General features: G+C 44.7%; 1 protein-coding gene across 4 annotated transcripts in view; it reads right to left on the reverse strand.

Annotated features, from left to right (window-relative positions):
• Positions 1-20,787, reverse strand: part of RGS12 (regulator of G protein signaling 12) — a 240,664-nt gene that overhangs the window by 124,532 nt on the left and 95,345 nt on the right. For all 4 annotated transcript variants that reach the window (XM_033950323.1, XM_033950342.1, XM_033950313.1 and 1 more), the window contains exon 4: positions 1,468-1,489. In XM_033950323.1, the coding sequence (XP_033806214.1) occupies positions 1,468-1,489 (22 nt within the window). The remainder of the gene's footprint in view (positions 1-1,467; positions 1,490-20,787) is intronic.

The raw sequence follows: 20,787 nt of genomic DNA on the forward strand, positions 1-20,787 counted from the left end.
CCAGCCCCGCAGGAACCCCGCGACCCTCGGAGGCGTCCCCATGGGATCCCCGCGACCCTAGGGGGCGTCCCCACGGGATCCCCATGACACTAGGGGGCGTCCCCACGGGATCCCCGCGACCCAAAGGGGGAACCCGCGGGATGCCCGCGGGTCCCGCGGGATTCCCGTCGTCCCCGTTCCCGTGCAGCTCTCTAGCCTACATTTAAGGCACTGGTGTCGCACTTACAGACGTGTCTAGGGGCATCTAAGAACGCCTAAGGCACTTTCAGCATAAAGCAATGCCCATGCTGACCTTAGGTGTCCTTACATGCTCTTAAGCACTTCTGTAAACGGGACACCAGTGCTGTAAATATTTGGTGCCTTCATTTTATTTTTTTTTAGGAAACAGCTTTCAGATTGGTTGGTTGGTTAGCCAGTGGTAGGGCCACTGCTTGCCCTGGATCGGTGGAATGGACTGCTGCTACTATTTGGGTTTTTGCCAGGTACTTGTGACTTGGATTGGCCTCCGTGAAGACAGGATTCTGGGCTACATGGACCACTGGTCTGACCCAGGAAGGTTATTCTTATGTTCTTATTTATACATCCATTATGCATTTAGATTTACAACATTTGTGCACATATGTGTAAATGCTAAAATTCTGCCTAAGTGCAATTCTGAAAATACAGTTTATTAACCCCCTCGCCCTTCATGCCAATAATTGCTTGTCAATTAGCAATTATCAGTGTGGATTGGTTGTTAACTAATTAAGTTGCACATGCAAATCAGCACTGTGCACAGATTTTCAGCTACAAAGATGATCAAACTGTAATATACACATGTAAATTTATAACCCATTTGTCTAAGCATTATGTACATCAATGTTGTAACTCGTTGGGGAGGATGGGCTATAAAACGAACCAAATAAATAAATTTACATAGAAAAATGAAAGCAGATAAAGACCATATGTCCTTACTAATGTTCTTATCCATGCCATCTACTAGTCACAGTATATAGAATCTGGGGGATAGAGATTAAGAGAGTGGTATATTTTTGAGGTCTTTTTTCCTCCACTGATTAAATTTTCAGCAAAGAAACTGTTTATCTTGAACTGTTTTGGTCTTAAACACCCATTTATCCTGAGAGAGATCTGCGATCATAAATTCTAACTGCAGCAGCTTGCAGGTTGACAAACTAGGGCAAAGTAGCTGCAACAACCTGTTTTAACATGTATGCCTTGAAGCAAGGAGTCATACAAGAAACAGTAGAGAATTCTAACCAGGAAGCCATGCTAGAAATACAAACTGCAGCAATTTTGCACCTATTGTATCCTACTAAAACAGCTGTGAAAAAGCAGCTGGAAGAGTAAACTCCCTCATGCAAACAAATACAATCTCAAAGGTTCCAGCAAGAACTGAAACAAAGCAGACAATTACACTTTGAAGCCCACATTATTTTAAAAATCCTTCACAAATACAAAGTATCTTACCTCCATCAGAGACGGTGGCAGACTGTAAGGAAAGAGAGAGAGACATGAGTTAAAAACACTTCACAAAAACTGAGAAAAGCAAATAGTTCATAAAGAGTCACTGCAAATAAGAAAAGGCTGATATTAAACTTAGCAGATTATAGAAGAGAAAAATAAAGAGATGAAGAAAACTGTCTCAGGTATTAAAGACAAGGCAGATGTTTTAGCACTGAATCAACATATCCAGCTGTTTCCACCCTAAACCTAAACTCCTCCCAAACTATTAAAAAAAAAGTAAGTTCAGATTCTCTAAATTTCAAGTTCAGTAAAAAAAAAATTAGCCACACAGTTAACAATAAATGTTTTTCTATTAAAATATACTTATTGTTAATAGGTATAATATTATATAATGAAATTAAACTTCATGTCTAAGCATATAAAAAATACACATACTTTTTTTCAAGTCTTTTCAATAGAGTAAATTTACTTACAGATAGTTTATCTGTCTTAAAAGATTTTTACATGGTTCATACAGAAGTGGGTTTGCTATTTTCTGTCAGAGAGACAGGCGCCTAGTAGGGAACCATACTTAAGAGTTGGCTGAGATCAAGATTAGAGAATGACACAGGGAAAAATTCTGTCCCCGTCACCGCCCCTGGACCACCATCCTCTGCACCGCCCCGTCCCCGCTGTCCCTTTCACCGCCCCGTCCCCGTCTCTGCTGTCCCCTTCACCGCCCCGTCACCGCCCCGCTGTCTCTTTCACCGCCCCGGCCCCGTTCCCGTCTTCAGCGTCTTCTCTCTCCATCCCCCCACCCCCAGCACCCTTCAAGCGGTCCAGCAGCTTCCTCCCGCTGGCCAGCCATGCATTTCCCTCCTTTTCCCTTACCTTTTCTTCTTAAAAAGGCGATTTCTATAAGGCTACCAGCTGTATTACAGCTGGAGCCTTGAAGTCGCGTCGGGTTGCCTGCTAGAAGTCTCCTCCGATGCAACCGGAAACAGGAAGTTGCTTCAGAGGAGACTTTTACCAGCAGGCAACGCAACGCGACTTCAAGGCTCCGGCTGTAATACAGCTGGTAGCCTTATAGAAATCGCCATTTTAAGAAGAAAAGGTAAGGGAAAAGGAGGGAGGGAGATACATGGACAGCCGGTGGGAGAGAGTGGGCTGCCGGTTCGAATGCTCGGTCACCACGCGTTCAAGATTGTTCACCACCCCGTGCTACCATTCACCGCTCCATGGGGCGGTGAATGGCCTTGTCCCCGAACTTGCGGTGACCAGTTTTTTTGGTCACCGTTTTGGCGGGTTACCCGCAGGTAAACGCAGCTAGCCGCGGGTAACCGCCACGGTGTCATTCTCTAATCAAGATGTCTGCTTCTTAGCATTCACAAGGCAAGAAAGTTAACCCCCCTTTACAAAACCGTAGTGCGGTTTTTAGCGCCGGCCATGGTGGTAACAGCTTGAACACACATAGAAATTCTCTGAGCGTCGGAGCTGTTACTGCTGCGACCAATGCTAAAATCCGTACTACAGTTTTGTAAAGGGGGGGGGGGGGGTTATGCTTTTGTATAAATGGCCTTATTAAGCTGGATTTTATTCAGCTGCCTGAGCAGTAGAAACTTCCTGTTTACTCCCAGTCTTATCTGCTATTTCTCTAATTATAGAATAACAGATATATAAAACTTAATATTCTATAGCATATGTTACATCTTATAAGACAATCTAGTTCTTTTCTAACTATAAATTTTCACATACTCAAATGACTACATATTACTAGTGGAAATTCCAAAAACTTGATTTATCTCTATATCTTCGCTGTATATGTATAGTCTCTTGCATTGTGAACCGCTCTGAACTTTTTTTGATATTTGCGGTATACAAAAATTAAGTTGTTATTATTATTATTATCTTCATTTGGTACAAACTTTGCTGCTAGAATAATTTTTGGAGACTCCAAAGTTCTACACAGGAAATCAATTTATTCAATACTGTTATGCTCAAAGATTCACTTTTGCATTTTAGAGGGAGGACTAATGATGGTATGGAGCAATTATGATTAGCCAATTTAGATGACAGATTCATGAAATCTGTAGCTCCTACAGCCCATGTCAAGTGGTCCCTTTTACTGAACATCTTCTTTTTTGCACTGTATATACTCAAATATACTATATATACTCGAATATAAGTCGAGATCCCCATTTTCCCCCTAAAAAGGAGGGAAAATGGTTGGCTCGAATATAAGTCATGGGGTGGCTTAATATTCAAGTGCCCTGCCAGGATCTGTACCCAGCGCCCCCCCCCCCTCCTCTGTCAGGCTCTGCACCCAGCCCCTCCCTTCCAGGCACTGCACATAGCTCCCTCCCTCCCAGGCTATCCACCCTGTCCCCTCTCCCTGTCCTGTTCATCGTACCTCCTCTGCCACTGGAATCCCTGGTGGTCCAGAGGTGTTGCGGGCAGAAGCGGGCTTTCCGCGCTCCTGCCCCATGGCTAACCTGGTCAGTCGCTGCCACGAGTTCCGGCATCAGTCGCTGCATAGTACCATTCCATTCAGGAAGCCACTTAGCACCGACCAGCAATGCCAAATCGCACTCCTGTTCGGTACCGCTCAGCAGCTGAAGCCAGACTTCTCGGCAATGACAAACCAGATAAGCAGTGGGGCAGGAGCGCAGAAACCTTGCTCCTACCCGGTACACCTCTGGACCACCAGGGATTCCAGCAGCAGAGGAGGTACGATAGACAGGGCAGGAAGGGGAGACACGGGGTACAGAGCCAGGCAGCCCGGTGGAGGCCTGTAATAAGTCTGGGAAGGGGGTGGGTGGGCGCTGGCCCAAATATAAACTGAGACCCCCATTTTTTGGGCTAATTTTTTGGCCCAAAAATCCCAATTCATATGCGAGAATATACAGTACGTCCAGTTTACATTAGTCTTTTCCATAGTTACAGTTGAATTGGGTTGGTCTTGAGATTACAGAATAATTTCAGGTACAAAATACATAACAGCATCTCCTATGCTTGAAGGGTAACAGTAACATAGTAAATGATGGCACATTTAGACCTGAGCGGTCCATCTAGTCTTCCCAGCAGTCTCACACTAATAAATTATTCATTTTACTTTCTAGGTGCCTCTATAAGATGTCCTTCCCTCCCCCTCCCATGATAAGCAAGAGCTGCACTCAGATGATATGAATGTAATATAAAATAGGCATAGTTGCTCCTGATCCATTTTGCCATATACAGGACACAGACCTTAGAAGTCCATCCGGCACTGGCCACATTGCCCCAGTGCCAGAGTCGCCATCAAAGCTAACTCTAGCCGGTACTGTCTTGTCATATATGGGACAAAAACTAGAAATTTTAGATTTTCTGCCAAGGATCAAACTCGGTGAAGCCCTCTGCAACAGTGAGCCAGAGAATTTCATTGCACTGGTTTATTGAAAGCCAGTCTAAATCTTCTTTATAAGAGAGGTAATGTTTTTTTTAAACATACCTTTAAACACAATCATTTGGTTCTTAAACAACAAATTTCAAGATGCCTGAGGAAGGTACACCGAGTACTAAAACGCATGCAGCATTCAGTCGCTGAATGCTTTTATGTTACAGACAATAAAGCACAGTTACTTACCGTAACAGGTGTTATCCAGGGACAGCAGGCAGATATTCTTTACGCATGGGTGACGTCACCGACGGAGCCCTCGGTACGGACCTTTTTAACTAGAAAGTTCTAGTTGGCCGCACCGCGCGTGCGCGAGTGCCTTCCCGCCCGACGGAGGAGTGCGTGGTCCCCAGTTAGGATAAGCCAGCTAAGAAGCCAACCCGGGGAGGTGGGTGGGACGTAAGAATATCTGCCTGCTGTCCCTGGATAACACCTGTTACGGTAAGTAACTGTGCTTTATCCCAGGACAAGCAGGCAGCATATTCTTTACGCATGGGTGACCTCCAAGCTAACAAAGAGGGAGGAGGGATGGTTGGCCATCAGGAAAATAAATTCTGAAGTACAGATTGGCCGAAGTGCCCATCGAGTCTGGAGAAAGCATCCAGACAGTAGTGAGTAGTGAATGTGTGAACTGAGGACCAGGTGGCCGCCTTGCAGATTTCCTCAATGGGTGTGGAACGGAGGAAAGCCACAGAAGCGGCCATAGCTCTCACCCTGTGGGCAGTGACAGCACCGTCCAGTGACAGACCGGCTCGAGCATAACAGAACGCGATGCAAGCTGCAAGCCAGTTGGAGAGCGTCCGTTTAGAGACCGGTCGACCCAGACGATTAGGATCGAAGGTCAGGAAGAGCTGAGGGGACAAGCGGTGAGCCCTTGTACGATCAAGATAGTAAGCCAGGGCACGCTTGCAATCAAGACTGTGCAATGCCTGTTCCCCGGGATGTGAATGAGGGTTCGGGAAAAAAACAGGCAACACAATAGACTGGTTGAGGTGAAAAGCCGAAACAACCTTGGGAAGGAACTTAGGATGGGTCCGCAGAACCACCTTGTCATGGTGAAAAACCGTGAACGGTGGATCGGCGACCAGTGCATGCAGCTCACTAACCCTCCTGGCAGAGGTGATGGCAATGAGGAAAAGCACCTTCCATGTCAGAAGTTTGAGCGAAGTTGTGGCAAGAGGCTCAAAAGGAGGTTTCATGAGGGCTGATAAAACCACATTCAGGTCCCAGACGACCGGAGGAGGCTTCAGAGGTGGTTTGACATTGAAGAGGCCCCTCATAAATCGGGAAACCAGAGGGTGAGCCGTGAGAGGTTTTCCTAGGATAGGCTCATGAAACGCCGTGATGGCACTGAGATGGACTCTGATTGAGGTAGACTTGAGGCCTGCGTTGGACAGGGAGAGCAAGTAGTCCAGTACAGTTTCCACCGCTAAAGAGGTGGGGTTGTGATGATGACGGAGGCACCAAGAGGAGAACCTGGTCCACTTCTGATGGTAACATTGGAGGGTGGCCGGTTTCCTGGAGGCGTCCAAAATGAGACGGACAGGCTGAGACAGATTTCCTGGAGAGGTCAGCCCGAGAGAAACCAAGCTGTCAGGTGGAGCGAAGACAGATTGGGATGCAGCAGAGACTGACGTTGTTGCATAAGTAGAGTAGGAAACACAGGAAGAGGAATGGGCTCCCTGACACTGAGCTGAAGCAGGAGAGGAAACCAGTGTTGGCGAGGCCACCGAGGAGCGATGAGGATCATGGTGGCCCTGTCCCTGCGGAGTTTGGATAAAGTCCGCAACATCAGAGGTAGTGGAGGAAAGGCATAGAGGAACCGATCCGTCCAGTCGAGCAGGAATGCATCCGGGGCCAGACGGTGAGGAGAGAAGAGTCTGGAGCAGAACTGGGGCAGCTGATGGTTGTGAGGAGCTGCAAATAGGTCCACCTGTGGAGTGCCCCAGCGAGCAAAGATGGAGAGGAGCATGGGAGGATCCAAAGTCCATTCGTGAGGTTGAAGGATGCGGCTGAGATTGTCGGCCAGGGAGTTCTGTTCGCCCTGGATATAGACAGCCTTGAGGAAGAGATTGCGGGCCGTGGCCCAGGTCCAAATGCGGAGAGCCTCCTGACAAAGGAGGCGAGACCCGGTGCCGCCCTGCTTGTTTATGTAGTACATGGCGACTTGATTGTCTGTGCATAGGAGAAGAACCTGAGGGCAGAGAAGGTGCTGGAAGGCCTTGAGAGCGTAGAACATGGCTCTCAGTTCTAGGAAATTGATATGATGTAGACGCTCCTGCGGGGTCCAAAGACCTTGGGTGCGTAGATCTCCCAGGTGAGCTCCCCATGCATAAGGGGAGGCATCCGTGGTGATGATCATGGAATGAGGGGGCAGATGAAAAAGAAGGCCCCTGGAAAGATTTGAGGAGTTCAACCACCATTGTAGAGATCGCTGAAGAGACGATGTCACCGAGATGGGATGAGAAAGAAGATTCGAGGTCTGTGACCACTGGTTGGCCATAGTGTATTGAGGTGTCCTGAGGTGGAGTCGTGCCAGGGGAAGCACATGCACCGTCGAGGCCATGTGGCCCAGGAGGACCATCATCTGTCTGGCAGAAATGGAGTGATGAAGGAGCACTTGACGACAAAGGTGGAGCAGAGTCCGTTGACGGTCGGAGGGGAGGAACGCCCTCATTAGTGTGGTGTCGAGAACTGCTCCAATGAACTGAAGGCGCTGTGTGGGAAGCAGATGCGACTTGGGGTAGTTGATCTCGAACCCCAGAAGATGGAGGAGAGAGATGGTATGATGAGTGGCTTGTAGCACAAGTGGAGACGTAGGTGCTTTCACTAACCAATCGTCCAAGTAGGGGAACACCTGGAGGTTGTGAGACCTGAGAAAGGCCGCCACCACAATGAGGTATTTGGTGAACACCCTGGGTGATGAAGCGAGGCCAAAAGGTAGCACTTTGTACTGATAATGGCGGTGGTGTACCTGGAATCGCAGGTAGCGACGTGAAGTTGGATTGATTGGGATGTGAGTGTAGGCCTCTTTGAGGTCCAGGGAACATAGCCAGTCGTGTTGAGAGAGAAGAGGGTAAAGCGTGGCAAGGGAGAGCATTCTGAATTTCTCCCTGACTAGACACTTGTTGAGGTCCCTGAGATCGAGAATGGGACGGAGGTCTCCTGTCTTCTTTGGAACTAGGAAGTAACGGGAGTAGAATCCCCGGCCTCTTTGTTCCGGAGGCACTTCTTCGATGGCATTGAGAAGAAGGAGGGATTGGATCTCCCTCAGGAGGAGGGGGGTTTGAGTTGAATGAGAAGCAGACTCTACGGGAGGATTGTCTGGTGGAAGAGTCTGGAAGTTGAGAGAGTAGCCGTGGCGGATGATGTTGAGGACCCACTGGTCCGATGTGATGACCTCCCAACGGCTGAGGAAGATGTGGAGCCTGCCTCCGATTGGCTGAGGAAGAGGCAATGAGGGTGGAAGACTGGCTAAGCCCTGGAGAGAGGAGTCAAAAGGGCTGAGATGGTTTGGCAGGAGGAAGAGGCTTGGCCGGTTGATTAGACTGGGCACGAGCCTGGGTGTGCTGGTGTTGACGGGGCCGCCTAGGTTGCTGTGAAGGTGGGTTGAGCGGCCTAGCGGAGAACCTGCGCTGATATGAGGCCTGTGGTCTGTAAGGGCGAGCAAGTGGAGCCTTTTTCTTAGGTTTTATGAGAGTGTCCCATCTAGTCTCATGGGCTGAGAGTTTCTGCGTGGTGGTATCCAGGGACTCTCCGAATAATTCATCTCCAAGACATGGGGCGTTGGCTAGTCGGTCTTGATGGTTGACGTCCAAATCAGAGACCCTGAGCCAGGCCAGACGGCGCATAGCCACAGCGATGGCAGATGCACGGGAGGTGAGCTCAAAAGAATCATAGATAGAGCGCACCATAAATTTTCTCAGTTGGAGCAGGCTGGAGATATGCTGCTGGAATAATGGAACCTTGTGTTCCGGCAAGTACTTCTGCATGGCGGAGAGTTGCATGACCAGATGTTTCAGGTAGAATGAGAAATGGAACGAGTAGTTGTTAGCTCTGTTGGCAAGCATGGCATTCTGGTAAAGTCGCTTGCCAAACTTGTCCATTGTTTTGCCTTCTCTGCCAGGAGGGGTAGAGGCATAAACACTCGCGCCCTGAGACTTTTTTAAGGTGGACTCCACCAGGAGAGATTCATGAGGCAGCTGGGGTTTATCAAATCCCGGGATTGGTATAACCCTGTAGAGGCTATCCAGTTTACGGGGGGCCCCAGGGACAGTCAGTGGGTTCTCCCAATTTTTATAAAAAGTTTCCCGTAGGATGTCATGCACGGGCAACTTTAGGAACTCTTTGGGAGGTTGATCGAAATCCAATGCCTCTAGGAAAGCTTGTGACTTCTTAGAGTCAGATTCCAGAGGCAAAGATAAGGCCCCCGACAACTCCCTGAGGAATTTAGAAAAGGAAGATTGCTCAGGTTTAGATGTGGTATCGGGGGCCGAAGGCTCTTCGTCCGACGACGATGCATCCTCCTCGGTACCGGGAGGGGATTCTTCCCATAGGTCCGGGTCTCTGACATCGGTGTGCGCGTGTCGAGAGACCGGAGTGGAAGGCTCGGTATGGTGAGTTTTAGACAGAGACTTGCCTGAGCGTACCGAGACGGTACCGGGGGATGAAGACCTGTGTCTGTCTCGGTCCCGGGAAGAACGGTGCCGGTCAGGGTCGCGGGAAGACCGGTGCCCTGTTCGGTCCCGAGGAGGATCGGTCGTCGTCAAGGCGATAGTCTCGGCATGGGTATGGAGATGCGACGCCGAGAGAATGGGCATGGAGGAGTCCATAGGTACCGATGGAGTGGATACCGGTTGGACGGTGCGGGGCTCGGGCCGGTCTGGTACCGAAAGCAGCGGTGCCAAGATAGAGGGCAAGAGCTGCTTAAGTTGCTGTTGGAGTTGTTCTTGCAACTTATCCTGGAGGATGGCCGCAATGCGGTCATCCAGGGGTGGCACCGGAACCACTTTTTTCTGCTTTGGTTCCATGGGTGCCGCTCTACGCCCCGGCGATGAGGAGGCCGATGACGAGGCACTCACCGATATCGGGGCGGAGCGTTTTTTGGGTCGGCGTGGAGCCGAAAGGACTGGTGTCGCCACCAAGGTGGGAGGGTGCTCAAGGGTGGAAGGCTTCTTAGCCGGCTTACCTGGCGCCGGTGGCGCCGATGTCGTTTCAGGCGGTGTCGAAGTGGTCGGTGCCGATTTCGACGGTGCCGCAGGTGAAGAAGTCGAGTCCATAGTCGGGCCGGTGCCGAAAAGTAGATTTTATTGGATTTGATGATTCTTCAGAGTGCGTTTCTTAAGAGTGGCACAGCGGGTGCAGGAGTCCGCCCGATGCTCCGGTCCCAAGCACTGTAAACACCAATTGTGTGGGTCAGTGAGGGAGATCGGGCGTGCACACCGCTGGCACTTCTTAAAACCGGGCTGCGGGGGCATGAATGGGAACACGGCCTCCGCAAAATCAAACCCCGAGGCCTGGATCATGACAACAGGCCCCGCCGGGGCAGGAACGAAAAATAAAGCAAAAAGAAAATATTTATTTTTTTTTTTTTTAAATTGAAAGAAAAAAGCACCCGAAGGTGAATAAAACGAAAAAATAACGCGAGCGGGAAGGCAAAAGGAGGATTTCAACGACGTTGAAAAACACACGTCTTCTTCGCTCCGCGGAAACGAAGAAACTGGGGACCACGCACTCCTCCGTCGGGCGGGAAGGCACTCGCGCACGCGCGGTGCGGCCAACTAGAACTTTCTAGTTAAAAAGGTCCGTACCGAGGGCTCCGTCGGTGACGTCACCCATGCGTAAAGAATATGCTGCCTGCTTGTCCTGGGATAAAGACTCCTACTAGAACATCTGGACCTTCCCAATTTGTTTTATTTACTCGATTGCTTCCGTGAGGATTTCCTGCCTTTTCTAGTGGTGAAGTCAGCCTGGCATCAGGTTCACTCCCCCACTGTTGGGGCAGCATTTAAGCATCACTCCTGTGCATCATGAACAAAATTATAGTTGCTGATTGGATGATCTTTTTAGTTTTGTATCGATATTATCTTCTAAATAGGGATCCTTTGTGTCTGTTATGTTATGTGTAGTCTTGTATATCATTGAATCCTCTATGCTGGAGTTCAAGGTAGGCTGTATTCAATGTTAATTTACATAAACAATCTTATGGGTTACATTCAATGTTAATTTACATAGATAATTATGGTACATAGTCATCTGGATCAGAGGGTAGCAACTAGTAACTTCAGATTATTCTTGGTGATACAAATGTAATATTGAAGTAGCAGTAGTAGTAATAGTAATATACAACTCTTATGGTAATTCTATGGATTCATGGTGATCTAATTGTTACAATTAGTAGTTTCGTTATATTCAAAGGTTCCATATGCAAACATACAGGTTTTTTGTAGTTTGTCTATAATGTGGGATTAGATTGAATCTCTCTCAGTGATTTCTGAGAGCCATGTTTTTAGTTTTTTTCGCTAGTAGTATGTGTTTCCATTTAGAGTGAATTCCATATTTTTACAGTTTGATAGCTGAATGAATTAGTGTGGTTTCTTATATTTTACTCCTTTCAGTGATGGGAAGGATAAAATTAGTTGGCTAGTGTTTCAGTGTTCTACAGATCTGCTAAGTAGTTCAGTAAATCTTGAAGTGTCAGGAGCATTTCTATATAGGATCCAGAACGTTAGGCAGTAAATTTTGAATTCAATCTTTTTTTCTATTGGTAGCCAGTGCAGTTCTATAAGTAATGGTGTGACATGGTCGAATCTGGCTTTATAAAATATGAATTTTGCCGAGTGTTCTGTATCAATTTTAGTTTTTTCTTCGAGATTCCCATGCATTTTTTTTTTAACTCGGTCACTGTTTTTACCTCCACCACCTCTGCAGTGAGGGCATTCCAAGCATCTGCTGCTCTCTCCATGAGAAAATATTTCCTGGCATTACTCCTAAGTCTACCACCCCACAACTTCATATTATATCCTCCTGTTTTACCGTTTCTCCATCTCCAGAAAATATTTGTTTGTAGATTAATACCATTCAAGTATTTAAATGTGTGTATTTTATCTCCTCTATCCCTTCTTTCCTCTAGGGCAGGGGTGCCCAAAAGGTAGATCGCAATCGACCAGTAGATCATGAAGGCAATGCGAGTCGATCGCGGAGCTCATCCCGGGCTCTGTGATAGACTCATGTTGCCTTCGCATTCTACCTGCTTCCTGACGCCATGGAGAAGCGCCGGGCTGAGCAGCCTTTCATAAGAACATAAGAACATAAGCAATGCCTCTGCAGGGTCAGACCTGAGGTCCATCGTGCTCAGCAGTCTGCTTATGCGGCGGCCCAACAGGTCCAGGACCTGTGCAGTAATCCTCTATCTATACCCTTCTATCCCCTTTTCCAGCAGGAAATTGTCCAATCCTTTCTTGAACCCCAGTACCATACTCTGCCCTATTACGTCCTCTGGAAGCGCATTCCAGGTGTCTACCATACGTTGGGTAAAGAAGAACTTCCTAGCATTCGTTTTAAATCTGTCCCCTTTCAACTTTTCCAAGTGTCCTCTTGTTCTTTTATTTTTCGAAAGTTTGAAGAATCTGTCCCTCTCTACTCTCTCTATGCCCTTCATGATCTTGTAAGTCTCTATCATATCCCCTCTAAGTCTCCTCTTCTCCAGGGAAAAGAGACCCAGTTTCACCAATCTCTCAGCGTATGAAAGGTTTTCCATACCTTTTATCAGACGTTTCGCTCTCCTCTGAACCCTCTCGAGTATCGCCATATCCTTCTTAAGGCACGGTGACCAAAATTGGACGCAGTACTCCAGATGCGGACGCACCATAGCCCGATACAACGGCAGGATAACTTCTTTCGTCCTGGTTGTAATACCCTTCTTGATTATACTTAGCATTCTATTCGCTCTCTTAGCGGCTGCTGCGCACTGTGCCATCGGCTTCATTGTCATGTCCACCATTACCCCCAAGTCCCTTTCTTGGGTACTCTCATTCAATAACATCCCTCCCATCGTATAGTTGTACCTCGGGTTTCTGCTTCCCACATGTAATACTTTACATTTCTCAACGCTGAATTTCATCTGCCATCTCGTCACGCATTCCCCTAGATTGTTCAAGTCCCTTTGCAATTCTTTGCAGTCCGAGCTCCACTAAATAGTTTGGTGTCATCCGCAAATTTTATTATCTCACACTTCTCACATTATCTCACACTTCACACTTCTAGATCATTTATGAATATATTAAATAGCAGCGGCCCGAGCACCGAGCCCTGCAGGACACCACTCATGACCCTCCTCCAGTACGAGTAGTGGCCCTTCACTCCTTCCCTCTGTTTCCTACCCGCCAACCAGTTTCTAATCCATCTATGTACGTCTCCTTCCACCCCATGGTTCTTCAGTTTCCGGAGTAGACGTTCATGGGGTACCTTGTCAAAGGCTTTTTGGAAATCTAGATATATGATGTCTATGGGGTCTCCTCTGTCCATTCGTTTGTTAATTCCTTCGAAGAAGTGCAATAAGTTCGTTAGGCACAATGTCCCCTTGTAGAAACCATGTTGACTGGTTATCAGAAGTTTGTTTCTTTCAAAATGTTCATTGATGTTTTCTTTTATCAGTGCTTCTGCCATTTTCCCCAAAACCGAGGTCAGACTCACTGGTCTGTAGTTTCCCGGGTCACCTCTTGATCCCTTTTTAAAGATGGGCATAACGTTGGCTATCTTCCAATCCTCCGGGATCATGCCTGTTTTCAGGGATAGATTGCAAATTTGCTGCAGTAGTTCCACTATCTCCTCCTTTAATTCTTTCAGAACCCTTGGATGGATTCCGTCCGGACCCGGGGATTTGTCAGTTTTTAGTTTTTCTATCTGCCTGCATACATCTTCAAGGCTCAGTTCCATAGATGTTAATTTTTCTGCTTGATTTCCATTGAAGAATTGCTCAGGTTCCGGTGTGTTGGATGTGTCTTCATTTGTAAATACAGATGAAAGGAACATGTTAAGTCTTTCTACCACTTCTTTCTCCTCCTTCACCACTCCCTTCCTGTCTCTTGTCGTCCAGTGGTCCCATCTCCTCCCTAGCCGGCTGCTTCCCTTTAACATATCTAAAGAACGATTTGAAATTTCGTTCTTCCCTGGATAGCCTCTCTTCATACTCTCTTTTGGCTTTTCGAACCACATGGTGACATTCTTTTTGATACTTCCTGTGCTCTTTCCAGTTCCCCTCAGTTTTGTCCTTTTACCATTTCCTGAATGAATTTTTCTTATTGCCTATCGCTTCCTTCACTATTTTAATTATCCATGCCGGGTCTTTTGTTTAACTCTTTTTGCACCCCTTTCTGAATCTGGGGATATATAGATTTTGCGCTTCGCTCACCGTGTCCTTGAAAAAAGACCAAGCATGTTCTACCATTTGCCATTTTTTGGAAGTGTTCCTAAGTTTCTTCCTTACCATTTCCGTCATTGCTTCATAGTTTCCTTTCCTGAAGTTAAAACTTGTCACTATGGTTCTCTTTCCTTTCGGTATTCCTACCTCAGCCTTGAACTTGATCCGAGCAGCCTTCCCCACCCAATGCCAATTCTGATGTCAGAGAGGAAGTTCCAGGCCAGCCAATCATTGCCTGGCTGGCCCGGAACCTGCTCTCCGACGTTAGAATTGACTTTGGGTGGGGAAGGCTGCTCGGCCCAGCGTTCCTGCATCCTCTTTACGGCGTCGGGAAGCAGGGAGAGCAGAACTCGGCGGCGGTGGCTTGGGGGCCTGTTCCCTGATGGTGGTGGCGGTGGTGGCTTGGGAGAGGGCAGGCAGGGAGATACAAAGAAAGGAGGGGGGAGGGAGACACAAAGAAAGAAGGGAAACAGAAAGAAAGGAGGGACAGAAAGACAGTGGGTATGGAGACAGAAAGACAGGCAAAAAGAAAGGGGGCATGGAGAGAGAAAGACAGACAGAAAGAAAGAAGGGGACAGGGAGAAAGAAAGAAAGAGAGGGGAGGGGGGCAAGGAGAGAGGAAGAAAAAGTTGGGGGAGGGAATGAGGTCTGGAGGAGAGGAAGTATACAGGAGACTGAAAGAAGAGAAGAAATATTGGATGCACAGTCAGAAGAAAGTGTAACCAGAGACTCATGAAATCACCAGACAACAAAGGTAGGAAAAAAGATTTTATTTTCAATTTAGTGATCAAAATGTGTCCGTTTTGAGAATTTATATCTGCTGTCTATATTTTGTACTATGGCCCCCTTTTACTAAACCGCAATAGCAGTTTTTAGTGCAGGGAGCCTATGAGCATCGAGAGTAGTACAGGGCATTTAGCGCAGGTTCCTGCGCTAAAAACCACTATTGTGGTTTAGTAAAAAGGGAGGGGGTATATTTGTCTACTTTTGTATGGTTGTTACTGAGGTGACATTGCAGAGTCATCTGCCTTGACCTCTTTGAAAAAAGCCCGTAATATGAATGATAATGAACATTTTCTCTGCCTTTCAGTGTACTTTGTGTTTTTAAAAAAATTTTATTGTTGGTAGATCATTTTGACTTCGTCATTTTAAAATAGCTCACAAGCCCAAAATGTGTGGGCACCTCTGTCTTAGACCATTCTTCTAGCTTTTGCAGATGTCTTCTCATGTTTTCTATTAACATAAGACTAGCCTTTCTGGATCAGCCCAATGGTCCGTCTAGCCTAGTATCCCATCTTAACGAAGGCCAATCCAGGTCACAAGTACCTGGCAAATTTTCATGACATCTGCAGACACACACTTTTCCTTTTAATCCTTCAGAAATATTACTCACAAATATACTGGACAAACCAGGCCCCAGTACTGATCCCTGAGGCACGCCACTACTCACTTTTCTTTAATCTGAGCAAATTCCATTCAATACCACTCTCTGTTGTCTGTCAGACAACCGATTTCTAATCTAGGTCCTAACTTCAACCCACTAAATTTGTTGATGAGCCTCCTATAAGAAATCATGTCAAAGGCTTTGCTGAAATCCAGGTAGATTATATCTAGGAGAATATAGCAAATTTTGCAATAAGCAAACAAATGTATGTGAGACCTCATTTTAGTGAATAACTTTGCACTGTCAGTATTCTGTGTTTTAAAAGTACACTTAAAACTGAGATTCAAGGTATTTATTTATTCAATTTTCTATACTATTCTCCTAGGGGAGCTCAGAATGGTTTATATTAATTTATTCAGATACTCAAGCATTTTTCCCTGTCTGTCCCGGTGGGTTCACAATCTATCTAATGTACCTGGGGCAATGGGGGGATTAAGTGACTTGTCCAGGGTCCCAAGGAGCAGCGTGGGTTTGAACCCACAACCTCAGGGTGCTGAGGCTATAGCTTTAACAATTGCACCACACTTTCCTTTGGGGCCAGAGTACTTACAGTATGTGACTGGTACCAATCAAATTCATTACCTAAACAGACCATTCCGCGCTCACTACGCTTTTTCACCTACAACCCAAAGCAATCTTCAGGCAATTCCTACCCCTCTCACTTTCCCTCCCACTTTCAACCCCTCTTACATTTCCCTCCACTACTACCCTTTCTTCTGTAACTTTCCCCTCATGCATTTATAATTCGCTGAATGTCCAGCCTTCTTTCGATGTTGAACCGCTTAGAAGTCGTCTGACTATGGCGGTATAGAAAAATAAAATTATTATTATTATATATCCCACTTCATTTTGTCTTTTTTAAGTTCAACATTTTTATTGAATTTTAAGAATAAAAAACAGAAAGCAATATGTTTGGAGGGTTGATTGTGTAATATGGATACATTCAGGAAAAAATATATTCTTGGGAGAAAAAGCTAAATATAATTTGAATTCACAAAAAACAATAAAAATACTTAAGAATTCAATAACTAACAAAACTCAATATTCATTAAAACCTTGTAGTACAATTATAAGTCAAGTGTTATAAATATATTATAATGTTATGTGTGAGTGCTTAGTTTAAAACACCATCCAAACACAGCAGTGTTGTTGAGCAATGATGTTATATCCAGACATCATCGCACCCTCCTACCTGCCTTATATATGACTAAAATTGTCAATGTAGATCTATTTAATTTCAATTTTTTGATTGTTAGTTATATAAAGGTGGTTCTTAGCTAAAGAGGTGAATTCAAATCAATTTCTGGTCTGGGGTGCGAAGAGCTTTGAAGAAATTTGGTCGGATCAATATTGCTGGTTTGAAATCAATTTATGTCCATTCAAGTATCCTCATTCATTACATTAGTGATTTCTATTCCGCCAATACCTTGCGGTTCAAGGCAGATTACATAAAAGTTTACAGGAATAGCATAAGAAATGTCCTAAGAGTTACATAAGAATTACCAAAAAGTTATCGAGATCTTAAGGTGATAAATGTTGGGTAATAAGAATTATCAGAGAGTTGTCGAGATCTTAAGGTGGTAAGTGTTGGGTAAATAGAGGCATTTTAGCATTAGTTGGGTAGTTAGAAGCATTCCAAATAATGCTCCCAAAAAGTGATCAAAAAAAGTGGTATACTATTATATAAATCCCATTGCAAAAACTCTGTCTTCACTTTATAATCCTCCGAATTTTATAAATGGTGCTTAAAACTGCACGCACAAAGTTGGGCGCATGTTCAATTTGATTAACAAGTCTATTAGCGTCAATTTATGATATACAGTAAACTCCGCAAATTCGCGGTTCGCAAATCGCGGACTCAGTAATTCGTAGTATTTTCCGACTGCCTCTTCCTGGTACTAAAGTCATGGTTACACCAATCAGAAGCTGCTTTGACACACTATCTGGCATATCAAAGCTCCTGATTGGTGTAGCCATGACTTTAGTACCAGGAAGAGGCAGTTGGAAAATGTGCCCAGCTTCGTAAGTACAATTTAAACACCCTATGCCACCCCAGCTGCCCTCTCCTGCCTTCGATCATCTGAAAAAACATATTTGCGTTTTTTCAAAATTCACGGGTGTTTCTGGAACGGAACGCCTGCGAATTTCGGGGGAGTATTGTACTACCTCAAACTGTATGTATAATTTGATATTTTTATATAACATGTATAATTCTTGGTAACATATTGGACGCTATACAAGATTCTATGTAACAATGTTGCCTGCAATCTGCATAGAACTCTAATTAATGAGGAATCGATGGGATATAAGACTACATACAATATAACACTAATAATCAATTATTGGCCTTAATTAGCAAGCATTTGGATTTATGCACACATCTTGCTATGCACTAGTCTATAAAGATATGTGTGTAAACATTTTGGCACATAACTGGTAAAGAGGTGTGACCATGGGAGGGGCAAAGGCAGGCAAAGGCATTCACTAAAGATACATGCAGTATTACAGAATTCGGAGGATCTATGCCTACCTTATACGTGAAGATTTACATCAGGTTTCAGTCAGTGTAAATCCTCATGCCTCAAATCTGGGTGTGGATCCCGGCACTATGCACTATTCTATAAATAGTGCACAACTCAGATTTCCATTTATAGAATGGCACTCAAAGTGCATTTTTCAGTGCTTACATTTGGGTGCTGTTTACTAAATTTAGTCCAATATGATTTTTTTTGGCTTGTTTGTTTTTTTTTGGGTTTTGTTTTTTTTAGCAAACCCCTGGCTGAAATTAGCATAATTGACTACATCCTGGGAAAGGGTCTTTCTTCACTTGTGCTGGCCCATTCATTTAGAAGTAGTATCGGACAATGACCTATCCAAAAGAAGATGAGCCAAAAAGACCAAAGTAATCAAAAAACATTTATTATTTGTCCATCCACAAAAGGTATAGACCCGACACAGCCACTGTGTTTTGGCGTGTTATATGCCTGCTTCAGGGGGTCAAACATGCAACTGCACAGTATAAACTTGCATTAAACTGACAATGGTATTTTTCACTTTGTGCCAAGTTTATACTGTGCAGATGCATGTTTGACCCCCTGAAGCAGGCATATGACACGCCAAAACACAGTGCTGTATCGGGTCTATTTGGCTCATCTTCATTTTGATAGACCATTGTCCAATCCCACTTTTTTGTGTGACAATTGTCTTTTTCGTGGGTTAGTCTTCTCTTGGACTTCCTTTATGTTTTTCCATTCATTTGGAACCATAAAAACCTGCTTGTTTTACAAAGTGTTTACCAGATAAATTAGATAAACCTGGTCTTATTAATTATTTTTGGTACTTTTTTGTGGATAAAATATACATTTTCTTCTTTTTAGATTTCATTGTTATGCTGTTTAATTTACTATGTTTTGGAATATTTTTGATTTTGACAGATTTATGGAATAAATATAAAGTGAGATATTGTTGTTTATGATTATAAAGTTGTGTGTCAAATGTAGTGTCTTTTTACTGAAGTTAATTCACTAACAGCAACATTGGTAACTTAGCAGACAAGGTATAATTCACCAGTGATCAATGGCTAACAGGAAGTAAGAAAATTGTTCCAGTTCTATGTATTTGTAATCATCTATGCACTCGCGTACACCTTGAAATGATTTTCTTGATTTCCAGCAATTCTACAGGGCCTGGCCTACCACAATGGTTAGCTTGCCTGGCCCTCTATGATATTGTAGGGGGAAAAAAGGGAGGCTATGGGTAAAGCCAGTAAAATAAAACGCAATGACATTGTCTTCATATAAAAAAATATAGCCACAGATAACACAGATATCATGAAAACCAAATGTATGAAATAATAAACACTTTCAGAATGGTTGATGCAGTAATGTCCTATACTGTGAAGCAAAAACAGCATAAGCTAGAGATACCTCAAAAGAAGGAAAAAGCCTCAGAAAAGGGCCCTCCCACCTCCATCGAAGTGGTTTTTTAAAGGTGGTTGAGCAGTAACCTCATTGGCAAAAAAACCTTCAATGTGAATGTAGCTTTATGCTGTGCTGAGCTGTATGAAAAACAAAAGATAGAAGAAAAAATTCAACTTATCTCGAGCTGATCGGTACACCATCGGTGGCCAGCGTTTCACAAGATTTGCTGCCTCAGGGTGTATCCCGACCGATCAGTCATCTTTCAAACAGGACGCCAAAAGCCGTCTCTTGCATCATATAAGTCACTGGTGAGACCCCATCTAGAATTACTACATTCAGATGTGAAGATACTTCCAAATGGATATAGACAATCCAAAGAAAGGCTACCACAGTGGTGAAGCATGAAATGTACCTTCAGGCATAAGTGTGATGCATTGCAATCCTCTCCTGGATGCAAGCCTAGCCAGTCAGGTTTTCAGATTTCCACAGCAAACATGCATGAGCTCATAATTAGTTCATAGTTGCTAATCTAAGCGGTGTACAATATGATATTTAAACTGGGGAAGTTATAAAACTGGGAGCACACATTGGTTGTCAATTGAAGTAAATAATTTAAACCTACCAAATATAACATACAAGCTATGTATGCTATAAGTTTCAGGGACCTACACTTTATCTAAAACATAACAAGAGAATGGAGGTGGTGTTACTCTTTACCAAGACAAAAATATTAATGCATCCCCATGGCTCTCCAAAATTTCTCTCATATATATTAATTGTGGTAATGCTAGGTGTGCCCCAGTAGAAAGTTGAGAAGCATTGCCCTAGAGCAGTTTCAAAATTTAACAGTGGCAGCTGGTGTTTTTCCTAAACATTAACCACTGTGGGTCAAAATCAGTCCTTCTGGATCCTAAGTTTGGCTGAAAATAGGGCACAAATTTAGGAGGGTTTTGTTGGGGTTTTTTTTTTTTTTAAATATACCAGTAGATTCCATAGTTCGTAAGTGTCCTAAGTGCCAGGAAACAAGTTCATCTTGCTGAATGGCAATTTAGGATATGTACAGATAAAGCAACTGGTATTGATAAGTAAAGATAGCTGAGTACCTGCAACCAATCTGGAAGGTTGC

The sequence above is a fragment of the Geotrypetes seraphini genome, chromosome 1, assembly GCF_902459505.1.
Source record: "Geotrypetes seraphini chromosome 1, aGeoSer1.1, whole genome shotgun sequence".
Lineage (NCBI taxonomy): Eukaryota > Metazoa > Chordata > Amphibia > Gymnophiona > Dermophiidae > Geotrypetes > Geotrypetes seraphini.